The following is an 11,961-nucleotide window of genomic DNA, read 5'->3' on the forward strand; positions in this document are numbered from 1 at the left end:
TTGCACACAAATAGGCAAGTGCAAGTTGAATAAATTGTGTGAGCTTCCTGATGCATTTTTGTAAGGGAGAGTTTTTGCTTGTGACGTTTTACCCCTGTTTGTATAATTTAATCCTCTTAATTTAATTTCTTTATGTATAACAAGTATGTCAAACAATATTTTTAATTTTTTTTACACCAGCACTATCCGAGAGTACATGTAAAACTATTTGGGTAAGCTTTTTAATCAATATTTTTGATTTTTTTCACTTCTATTAACATGTACCCCCCTGCTTGGATGGTTTAATCCACTTAATGTCATGGTTGCCATGGCGCCCAATTGGCCGCGCCCGTGTGTGTCACGGATGCCATGGTGCCCAATCGGCCCCGCCCGTGTGGCACCAGCAGCGGCTCATTGAGAGATTGGCTTTCTGTCTATATTAAGCTCAGCACTCTCTTGCTTCCTTTGTTAGCCCGTAAACGAACCTCTGGCCCGCAAGACGTGGGTTCTGACTCGGTCCTGTTTTCATGTTGGTATTGTTCCCGTTTATTTTTTTCCTGTTCATCATCGGTTTCCAGTTTCGTTCCTGTCTATTTTTGTCCCGTTTATTATTCTCTCCAGTTTTCATTCCCGTCTTGTTTGTCCTGTTTATTTTCGATATCCTGTCTGTCTGTCCTGTCCCGTCCTGTCCGGTATCGACCCCATCTGTGCAATATCAACTCGGGCAATTGGAATCGATCTCGTCGGTCTCTGGCTTCCTGTCTTTCCAAGCCAGACCGGCTGCCTAATGTGCATGACTCCCCATTTCCTGTAAAATAAAGGCTTGTTTGAGAACGTCACGCGATTGGGTCCTGATCCTCTTCTGGTTCTTGACACTTAAAAAAACAAATGGAGGCGGGTTCACACTTCCTGTAAACAATAGGGTTCTATCCGTTCACTAAAACACTTTCTGGATATTATTTCTGGGAATTTGGTTAAGTACGTTTTGGGTTTAAAATCATGCAATCTTATCAAATTGAATTTATTGGAGTTTGTTTTTTCCACTTTTCAATTTCCGACTGATGTCAAGCAATGCAGTTAGTTTTTTTAGATCCTAGCTTTTTTTTTGACATATTGTGGATATCCCTTTCCAATTGATGTCTGACTTATGCCAGCTTTGTGTAGTTTCTTGAAAGGTCACATGCGATGTTTGGAAAAAAAGGAAGCTTGATGCAGACTGCAAAGGAACCGCAACGGTCTGCATCAGTTCCAGATTGAGTTTGCGTTTACACAATAATAATTGCTTTCTATCTGTCCGTATGGACCCCGAAGTGCATTCATTCCAGATGCAATGTGTATTAAGTGTGAGATTTAAGATTTTCAAGCGAGAGGAAAGAAATCTGAGAGGAACTTCCAGCCACCCATCGGCTCTCATCTCGTATGATTTTTTGAAAATAGGGAAAAAAGAGATGACGTTTTTTGTTTATTTTTACGTGTGTGCTTCCAGTGTTCTGCTCGCTTACCAGTTGGGGATTTCCATCTTGACCAGCAGGTAGAGGATGACGGACAGCAGGTCATCAGCGCAGACGGTTTCCATGCTGACTGCAAAACAGCAGCAGGAATTGACTTCTTGGAAGTACAATAGGAACAATACTACAGTTGACCTCCGTGATACGTCTTGCGTTGTTTCACTTTATGGAATAATATACTTTTTTCTGCCTCTCTTTACGCCGTTTTCTCAAACTGTACGACATTACTGATACATTATTTTGGGTGCCGAAAAACAAAAACGATGCGGGGATTGTGCGTTTGATGAGTTTTGTCTCTATGAGGCATGCTATTGGTCAACGTAAAATGAAATGCTGGTTCTCTTTTAGTTTGCACCATGTCGTAATAAAGATTCAGATATGTTACTGGCTAAACTCCATCCAACTATGCTCCCTTTCCCTCTTTACAACAGTCCAGAATTTTGTGTGCTTTGTAAAGACTGTGAGTTAGCACGAAACAATATTGCACTTTTTCTAAGATATGTAGTCGCTATGGTCACAATGCTTGCAGAAGCAAAAACATGATAACCATGGAATCACAGCTTGGGATTCCCAAGAAATGCAGAGCGAGCACGATAATAGCTACCCTTGCTAAGTTGCATGGCTGGTTACCAATTGACAATCAGGGCTATTATTGAAAATAGGAGGCCATTAAAGCAAGGAAATAATCTAAGTGCATAAAAATCCTCACAAGTGTAAGGGTTTAAATCAGTTTAATTTTTAGCACGACTTATACTCCTCCCTCTACATTCAATGGTTAACTCCACAGTACCAGTTCCAGTCATATCACAGAAAAGGTAAAGCAAATTTTAAATTTTCCTTAACATGTATATTTTTCACGTTATTCAATCATATGCATGTTTATTACACATGAGGTCATGCGCTTTTGCCACCGCCTGGCGCTACGCTACCTGCAGAAGACTGCGTGTGGACAGCAGTCAGGGCCACTTTGCGCAGGCAGAGAAGCTTGAGCAGCGGTGACGTCTGCTGGTTCAGCCGACTCAGTTCTCGTTTGGCGCCCGGTAAGTTGATGCTGAAGAAAAACGTCGGAATCACATTCGAAAGATCAAAGTGCCTGTCGAAGCACCCGAATCCAACCTAAACTGCTTTTTGACGCCGAGGTCTTTGTGCTGCAGCTCCTGAAGACTCCTGGTAGTCTTGTTGAAGGCGGCGTCCTAGAGGACACATGGACAAAACATCTGACTGCCGTCTTGGAGGCATTGTATATCGCATAGTAGCAATAAAAAACATTCATTCGTTCATTTATTCAATCATGTAAGACTCCGCTCACATGGCTGGCTTCCAGCATGCCCACAAAGTTGAAGATCAGCGAGTGGATGCCGTGATGGACGTAAACCTGAAGACGCAAGAAGAGTGTTTGTGTCACACGCCCCACTTGGTGGATTGTATTTCCTGGTTACCTCCACTGCTTGTTTCAGAAGACACATTTGGACATCCTGCTTGGCCAGCACCTTCTAAACACAGAATGAACATCCTTAACACCTCATGGAACGTGAAGAACACAATATGTCCAGAAAACTAGACAAAATACGGTCAGCAAGACGACGGTCGGATAGCTTCACGTCATTTCTAAGATTACAAAATCAAAAGAGACGGTGCGAAAATCAAAATTTTTCCCCCAGTACTCACCAAGCGGGCATCCCGGAGCACACATTGAAGACAGCGCACATAGAGGCCGTGCAAAGAATCCTGCAGTCACAAACACAATATCAGGAGGACAATGCCTTAAACAATATCTATAACTGATATCTCACAATGCAATGACTAGCAATAAATTTGGCAATAGATGCACAATGGAATGAACAGATTTTTGCAAACTGAAACTTTTAAGTCACTTTATTATAATCTTATTTATCTCATTAAGGTATTTTTATGTTAAATTACAATTTGAATTTTTTTCAGTGATCAGGAATATGTGTTTTAGGGTTGACTTGGATGCTTTGGGAGGCCGATAACGGACTCATTGGTTCTCAGTTATTTAGTGTGTTAAGGTATCACTGCACTACTTATGTGCATTAACCTTGTACATTATGAGGGTAGCGATCCGTGTGCCTTCTTCGTATTATAATCCCAAGCTTTGTTTTCATTATCATCATGCTTTTGCTTCTCCTTTAAGAATTACTGCAAAAGTGAGAAAACAGTACAAATAATTGTATCACCGAGACGCAAAGTCTATACAAAGCACACAAAATTCTGAATAGAAAGGAAGGCATTGTGGGAGGTAGTTCAGCCAATAGTATTTTGGCATTTTCATAATGCAAATCAATAGCAGACAAGCATTTTACTTACATTTTTAGGCATGCGAACTATATTTTGGGGGTATGTTGTACAGTGGAAAAGTGCTTTAAAGAACCACTGAAAAAAAAGTCGTATTTCACGCCGTAAAGGGAAAACGTCAGATGGCTGGGACAACCCGCCTCGACTGTGTATATAATTTTAAAAGGTTTAATATTATGAAAGAGCTGCAAGCTTCAGCGGCGCTAGTCTGAACAGCACTCATGGAGTGGTGCTGAGCTGGTATTAGCTGCCAGGGCTGTGACGCTAGCTGAATTAGCATTAGCAGCACTAAAATGCATTTATTGTTTTTGTTGTGTCAGTGCAATAAGATTTTTTGGGTGTGCATGATTACTTGTCACACATCATTATATTTGAACCGTTTTTTTGCTAAAAAAATTTTTTAAAAAAAGGTTCCTGAGATTTCCACAAGGCTAAGAATATAAGGTCTTAAGACCGAGGAGTGGCCGTGTCCTACTATGTTGTGCCGGAGGCCCTTCCTGTCGTGCTCCTTGAAAGATTGGCTGAAGTTTGCCACCAGTTTGTCCAGCTTGTGGCTGTGACGGCCCAGTAGCTCCTTGGCCTCCTCCAAGCTTCTCAGGTAGCACGGCACCCTAAGTGCCCCAGTGGAGGCCGGTGCTGGCGACTCGACGGGCCTGGCCACGCATAAAACACTGTAGCTTTCCTCCCTGGCATTGTAAAAGGTCTCCTCAAACAAGATGGGGATGGAGACTGGGGGCGGCAGGCCGGAGCCTAATAGGACCTTCTGGTCTTGGATCCTGGCCTCCTGCAAAAAATGCTGAGGGTTTATCTGGTGGTTCCAATTTTGCACGCAATAAGAAAAAGCTGACCTTCCCATCTGCTGCCTTGTAGCCGCCGTCCTCAGTTGGCAGAAGCACGTAGCTGTCAAAGAGAAGTTCCGACACCACGCTGCCCTCCAGACTTTCACAGCAAGGAACCAGGACCTGCACAAGTAGCAACAACCCCAGAAGGAGTTTATCGACTTTACAGTTCCAAATGTCCGAGCCTGACATGATGTTACTGGTTTGCTAGCACCTAGCTTGGTAGCTGTTTATGGCAGCACCAACGAGGAAAAGCACAAAGTATGCTATCCCTGCTAGCACAACTAAACGTAAACACAAACTCAGAGGAAAAAAAAACTGACAGTGGCAATAATCCAATTGGAAACAGGCATATTGCCAGTATTACATTATGTAATACCATGTAAACGTGCAGGAAATTTAATGAAGGGCAGGTTTTAAGAAAGCAATGGTTGGGTTAGCCGTTTCATTTTCCGATTACTTGCGTGCACTGCAGTTTCCTTCACCAGGGATGTTTTTATACCCCTAAATACTGTGGGACTTGCAGTGCAGAGGCGAAAGATTCACTGCAACTCTGGTTTACTCACTAAAAATAGATATTGGTTGATTTCTCTAGAACATTTTGGTTTTATTTTCTGACCCAATGGCAATAATTATACAGTTGTATCCATCCATATATTGTGCCTTTCTGTCCATCATTTTTGTTTATCCGGGTTTGAGTCGCAGGGCAGCAGCACTAGCAGGGGAGCCCAGACGTCCTTAACCCGAACCACTTCATCTTACTCATCCAATAGGGCGTAGTCCCTCCAGCGTATCCTGGGTATAGTGTAATTCCACAATTGTATTCATACATATATGGTGAATGCCACAGTTGTATCCATGGATAAATAGTGTAAGTCCACAGTTGTATTCATCCATGTATGTTTCATATCCATGTATTATTCCATAGATGCTTCCACACTAATATAGTGTAAGTTCACAGTTGTATCCATCCACATATAGTGCAAGTCCATGCTTCTGACAAGCCACGTACGACCACATCTTGTAAACTGACAAAAGGCATCAATGACTAAATTAATGAGCGCAGAGAAAACAAACACAGTTCTTTATTTGGTGAGTGACATTAATGAAATCATCCTTTTCTTAATGTAGAAACATAAATGCGTAAATAACATCTATTTGTGAAATGACGTCGCTACTTCGTTGCCTTTGAAATACTTGCAAACGCCACGTATAAAGTGTTATTGGTTTATCTCTAGTCCAGGCAAATAAATGATTCATTTAAGTTGCTCCAGAAATCCAATATTCCCTTTCCAATTGATTACTGCCTGCATGGAAACAAAGTCAGTGAGATCGATAAAATCCGCTTATGTGACTTATGAATGCCGTTGTGGAAGTCCCCATTTAACAAAAACGCCTTTTTCCAAACGAGCATTTCAAAGTAGATCGCAATGAGCCATCAATGGCAGGGACTCTCATCGTCTGGTGACACAGAGCGCGGCTTTCTGGATCATGGGATGCGACATCCCCACACAATCTTTCAAGTGGCGCCCAAAGCGAGTCGGGTTTGGATCATATCCCAGCCTCGCGTCCACTACACCTAATTTGATTAGATATAAGTAGCCAGATAGATCAGCTGCCGTCTTTGAAGACCAAAGGGAAATTGGAACAAATTATTGTCGCAAATTAACCTTGCTAATAGGATGCTTCCCTTAGTGGTAGAACACCTGCCTATTCAACCTGAACCTTGCCTTCTCTTCTCAGGCTCGGGGTGGATTCTTCCGGTCCTGAAGGCTTGGGGTATACTTGAGCTCAGGTATTTTGTATATGGGCAAAATGACGGATTCCTTGGTCATTATGCATAGAAAAAAAGTAGGGATACACAAATTATTTTTGAGCTAATAGTTAAATGCTGACCGAAATAAAGACGATAACTAATCACGTGACCCCACACTAATATTGAACTAGCCAACACTAAATGTTAGATGGACTCAAAGCATTTATGTTTCTCGTTACGATATATTTTGGTTTTCTCTTAAAATACTAGCACTACTTAGTCGTGTCTCCTCTCTACCTCCCCTAATTCCAACACATTTTATTTTCCACAAAAGTAGTACCATAAGGCAGCACGGCGGGGCAGTGGTTAGCGCATGTGTGGCACAGTTCTGAGGTCATGAGATCGAACCTCCTGTGTGGAGTTTGCAGGTTCTTCCCATGCTTGAGTGGGATTTCTTTGAGTTTCCTCCCACATTTCCAAAACATGCATGTCAGGTTAATTGGCCGGTACAAATTGTTCCTAGGTGTGAATGAGCGAGTGAGTTGTCTGTCTCTGTGTGCCCTGCGACTGGCTGGCAACCAGTTCAGGGTGTCCCCTGCCCACTGCCCAAGGACGGCTGGGATAGGCTCCAGCACCCCCACGACCCTACTGGGGATAAGTGGTGAAGATAATGGATGGATGGATAGTACCATAACTTGGTTGCATCTCATCTCTACCTCTTAATAATTAGAATATATATTTTGATTTCCTTCATAAGTAGTAGCATAACTAGCTCGTGTCTCCACACTACATCCCAAAAATAGATCTTATTTCCTATAGATGTAAAAACTGTAGCGCATTAGACATTAGGTCAGGATTCCGTTGTGCAATGTCAGAATATGTAAATTAAATACTATGCTTTAATTCAATTATTCACAGTGGCTGAGTTATCTGAGAACACTGGGGCGCAATATTTGTTATTTTGCATGTAGGGTGCAAGGACTTTATCTCCCATGTGCGCATCAAAGGTTGCCATGACAGCCCCCAACCAGGTTTTCCAACAGACCTGGTTTGACAGCTTACAAAATTATAAAGCAGCTCTTGCCCCACCCAAATCACCTATTTCTCTAAGGTTATTGCTGAACATAAAAATAACCCAAGAAACCTGCATAACAATTATTGCATAGACTTGCCCCCTAATAGCTTTAATTTTCCCCTATTTTCCTGCTTGGAGAACGCTGGCCTACTAGTGATTCCAAGAGCCAAGAAGAAATCTGCAAATTCAGGGACTGTTCTCCATTTGGGCCCTGGTGCTGTGTCGATCTCCAACCTTAGAGGAAGTTTTTAAATCTAGGCTTAAAAACGAACTTTAATAAGAATGAGGTTGACCTCAGGAAGCTGTCAACCGGATTTTCTGTTATTACCTATATTTCGTGTGGATGATGACTGTGTACGGTCTGTTCATTCTTCTCATGCTGAGAGTTTTGCATTTTTCCTTGCCCTTGTGTTGGTTTTAGATCAGGGGATTGTGTAATAGTAGTCTGTACAGCCCTTTGAGATTTCTTGTGATTAAGGGCTATACAAATAAACATGACTTGACTTGACTACATGGAACTTGATTGTGCAGGACAAAATTTTCTTACAATGCCGTGCAGCTGGGCCACACGCTCGCAGAGGTCCGGTCTCAGCTTCTGCAAAGCCACGAAGAAGGCATTCCTGGCAATATTCTCATCGTAGCCTGCCATGGGCGGTGGCCACCAGGGGGTGCCGATCCACGTGGGGTTGAGTTTGCTTGCCTAGGAAAAAAAGAAGAAATGAAACACCTAAAATGAGCATAAAACAAAGCTATTTGAAAGGAAACACACAATTTTCTCAACTTGCCACAAAGAGGAAGCAAGCAAACAGGAAGTGGCCTAAAAGTGAGAGGCGACGGGATGGGAGCGATGTCACGTGACACCCCCTCCAGTCCTTGTGACGAGCCCCCCAAGCCAGGCCAAGAATGTCCCCTCCCCTCGTGACAGGACGCGCTGGAATGACCACGTTGTCAGTAAACGCCACGTGAGCTCTGGGTGACCACATCGGAAGCTTCCAAAATTGAATTTGATGCGACTCGTTTTGTAGTTATTGTAAACAAATGTGTTTGCATTTTGGCTTTTGGACCCTTTGAAACTCAAAGTTGAGAATCTTTAACACGTTTACAGAACCTTATTTAAGGCGGGGTGCGTCATTTGAGGTGCCCTTAAAAAGTTGAAAGTTAAAAAAAAAATGTCTTTTAGTTACCGGTATATGTTATAACAATGCGCAATTTAGTTCTTGCTTTCGTATTACTTTAATCACAGCTGTTCAGGGCGGAACACGTTCGGTTTGAGGAATGGATGCTGGGAGGGAGTACTGGAAAGTGACTTATTGCCTGTACCCGCAAATTTTATATTATTTTTTGTCAGTGCAGTATGAAAATGGTGAAAGAAAAAACCTGCTTCGAGAAGGTAGAGTTCAAACGCCAACCCAAACCCCAGAAAAGCATCTAAGAAAATTTTAAGAAATCCACATACTTGCACGCGCATCATGAATGAGCTGACTGATGCTGGGATTATGGCTTAAAGCCAGGAGATGGCGGCAGAGAGTAAAAAAAAGTTGCAAATTCCGTACAGCTCCTTTGATATATTTACTAAACATTTTAATGTAATGTGCTGTACTTTCTGTAGTATCATCTTCTGTATCTGGGTGGCTTCAGTGGAATTTTGTACATAGGCAGGGGTAATACACTTGAAGCCTGGGGCCCAATTACGACCCCCACCTTAAAATGAAAGTGTAGTGCCTCTCAGAAACAGATTGTGTCGTTCATTTTAGTTCACGGGAAAATATTAGTCATCGTTGAGTAAAGCAATGCTTCTCATTCATTTTCTGTCATGCTCCCCTAGAAGAAAAAAAAACCTCAAAACCAAACCCTCTTTCCCCCTGACTATAAATAGTATTTGTCTATAAACTTGTTTTTAGTGAACCTCAGCAAAAAACTGAATCCGTACTAAAGTATAAGAGAATTAAAAAAAAAAAGACATATGGGAACCCTTCTCAAGGTTTCTTCATTTTCTTCATTCTGAGGTTTTGAGTTTTTCCCTGCCCTCATGTAGGTTTTAGATCAGGGGATGGTGTCATAATAGTCTGTAGTTTGCAATAATCCCTTGGTCTGTGCAGCCCTTTGAGATTCCTTGTGATTAATCGTATACAAATAAACATGACTTGACCTCTGATAAAAGGGCAGTTAGAGTTTTGTCTTCCTTCCAGGTTTTGTTCAGTTGGAGTGAGATAGTGTCCCAACATATCCCGAGATGTCTTTCACGTTTTTGTTCAGTTACTAACATTTGTATAATAGTTCAAGTTTTTTTTTGCCTGGTATTCAGATTATACCAGCTCAGTGGCCTTGGAAGTAGGGAGCCCGCTCCGAGACTAGGAGGTTGCTGGTTCAAGCCTCGGCCGAGTCATACCTAAGACTTACAACATTGGTACTCATTGCCTCCCTGCTTGGCGCTCGGCATTAGAGGTTGAAATTGGGGGGGTGTTGTCACCCAATGACTCCCAACACATCAGTTGGGTTGAGCGAGGGGGCTGGGAATCCCCTCTTCTGTATCAAACTCCCAGAAAAGAGTCAGGAATGTGTTCTTGACCCTAGCCACCTCCCACTAGGGGGATATGGCTCCTATATAAAAGATTATTCAGATTATATTTTTTTACTGAATTAAAGTTTTTTTTACCACTAGGAGGCACTAAATATTACACACGGTCCCTTAAAAGTGCAATGAAAACAGAAGGTCAGATTAGAAAACTAAGAAAACAATAGTCATTCATTCAGCCAGCGACAGGACATAAAAGATGCTGTCAATCTCCATGAACGACAACAAAAAGGATGAACAAGCTGTATACAGCCTGGGCGGCTGCAAAGAGCTAACATCTGGAGTTGGTCAGAGCTGGTGTAAGTGGCTAAATTTAGCAGCAAGTGGGTCAAGATATTTAAAAAGCCAGTAAAAGTTTGCAAGAGCAGACCAGAATTTGAACGGGATCCTGAATTGTGCAACAGTGACGTGAGAGGCTAGAGAAGGAAACGGTGGAATAAGAGGAAGGTGCCTGAATAACAAACCTAGGCGATCATGAAATGCATGGCTCAGCTGTGGAAGGCGAGTGACACTTAAAAGACGAAGCAGAAGCCGCAAACAGCAGCATCGAGCCATGGCCTGCATCCAAGCAGCTTACATGAGTGGCTAGAGAAGGAAACCGTGGGAAAAGCGGAAGGTACCCTATTGTCATACATACACAGTATTAAGAAATTACTGAATGAAAAATCATGTACGGAAGACTGTACAAGTGTTTTTGCTATTTGTATGAATCAATGGTGTTTTAAATTCAATTAGGTATTTTTACATCACTAAGGGTCGCTTTATAATACGCGGCCTCACAGATCCCTTTTTCTATGACTCGAGTTTTCTTAGAAGGTGGGCAGCACGGCCGTGCACTGGTTAGCGCGTGTGCGGCACAGTTCTGAGGTCATCAGATCGGACCTCCTGTGTGGAATTTGCATGTTCAGATTCAGATTCAGATTCAGATCTACTTTATTGTCATTCTAGTACACGTGTATACAGAACGAAATGTCGATGGATCTGACTCCCACAGTTTCCCTCAGTGTCCTTCAGTGTACAGATATAAATAAAGCTGTATTGTGTTATTTACCATAGTGCCGATAGTGCAAGAAGAGACGCTAACCAGATGTGCAAGATGGGCAGTCAGGTTAACAAGTCAGGTACACAGTACCATAATATTGTAAACAATAACACTGTAAGTAATAACACTGTAAGTAACAATAGTGCAGAGATCAAATTAAAAGAGAAATTAAATTCTTCAAATTCTCAAATTCTCCCCGTGCTTGCGTGGGTTTCTTCCGGGTACTCCGGTTTCCTCCCACATTCCAAAAACATGCATGTCAGGTAAAATGGACGGTCCAAATCGTCCCTAGGTGTGAATGAGCGAGTGAATTGTCTGTCCCCGTGTGCCCTGCAACTGGTTGGCAACCAGTTCAGGGTGTCCCCCTGCCCACGGCCCGAAGATAGCTGGGATGTACTCCAGCACCCCCGTGACCCTACTGAGGATAAGCGGTGCAAATAATGGATGGAAGGGGTTTTCTTAAAACAGTAAAATGGGGGGAGGTTAAGAGTTGGTATAAAAACGACGGAAAACGATTTGCAACTCTTCGTAAAATAATAATCTCAACTAATCTTAATTTGGATGACACGAAATTCGACAGGTTGTGGGTCGTTGCTGGGACTCAACCATCCCGAACAGGAAGCAAAACAAAAAGAACAGCTGACGTTAGCATAAGCTGCTAGCGGAGCTAAATGTGACCAAGGAGGGAAGTAAAACATGTGGCACTCGTTTTTTACCTTCTTGGGCCGCGTCCCGCAGTCCTCCGGGAGGTCACACGCCAGCTCGCAGCCTAAAAGCGGCGAACAGCTCGCAGGCAGTCCCGTGGCGGCGCCGCTTGGTTCGGGTGACAGCCGCCATTGTCCCGCCCAGGAGTCGCCATGAAAACATGTCA

General features: G+C 42.8%; 1 protein-coding gene across 2 annotated transcripts in view; it reads right to left on the reverse strand.

Moving 5' to 3' along the window:
* The window catches only part of ankrd27 (ankyrin repeat domain 27 (VPS9 domain)), a 38,911-nt gene extending 26,956 nt beyond the window's left edge, over nt 1-11,955 (reverse strand). For both annotated transcript variants that reach the window (XM_088340748.1, XM_088340749.1), the window contains exons 1-10: nt 11,807-11,955; nt 8,021-8,173; nt 4,652-4,765; nt 4,279-4,587; nt 3,156-3,215; nt 2,927-2,980; nt 2,797-2,862; nt 2,604-2,680; nt 2,417-2,538; nt 1,482-1,560 (exon numbers count right to left, since the gene is read on the reverse strand). In XM_088340748.1, coding sequence (XP_088196874.1) covers nt 1,482-1,560; nt 2,417-2,538; nt 2,604-2,680; nt 2,797-2,862; nt 2,927-2,980; nt 3,156-3,215; nt 4,279-4,587; nt 4,652-4,765; nt 8,021-8,122 — 983 coding nt within the window. In that variant the 5' untranslated portion in view covers nt 8,123-8,173; nt 11,807-11,955. The remainder of the gene's footprint in view (nt 1-1,481; nt 1,561-2,416; nt 2,539-2,603; nt 2,681-2,796; nt 2,863-2,926; nt 2,981-3,155; nt 3,216-4,278; nt 4,588-4,651; nt 4,766-8,020; nt 8,174-11,806) is intronic.
* Nucleotides 11,956-11,961: the final 6 nt, after the last annotated feature.

This window comes from Urocampus carinirostris, chromosome 7 (assembly GCF_059441175.1).
Source record: "Urocampus carinirostris isolate Australia breed hairy pipefish chromosome 7, RoL_Ucar_1.0, whole genome shotgun sequence".
NCBI lineage: Eukaryota > Metazoa > Chordata > Actinopteri > Syngnathiformes > Syngnathidae > Urocampus > Urocampus carinirostris.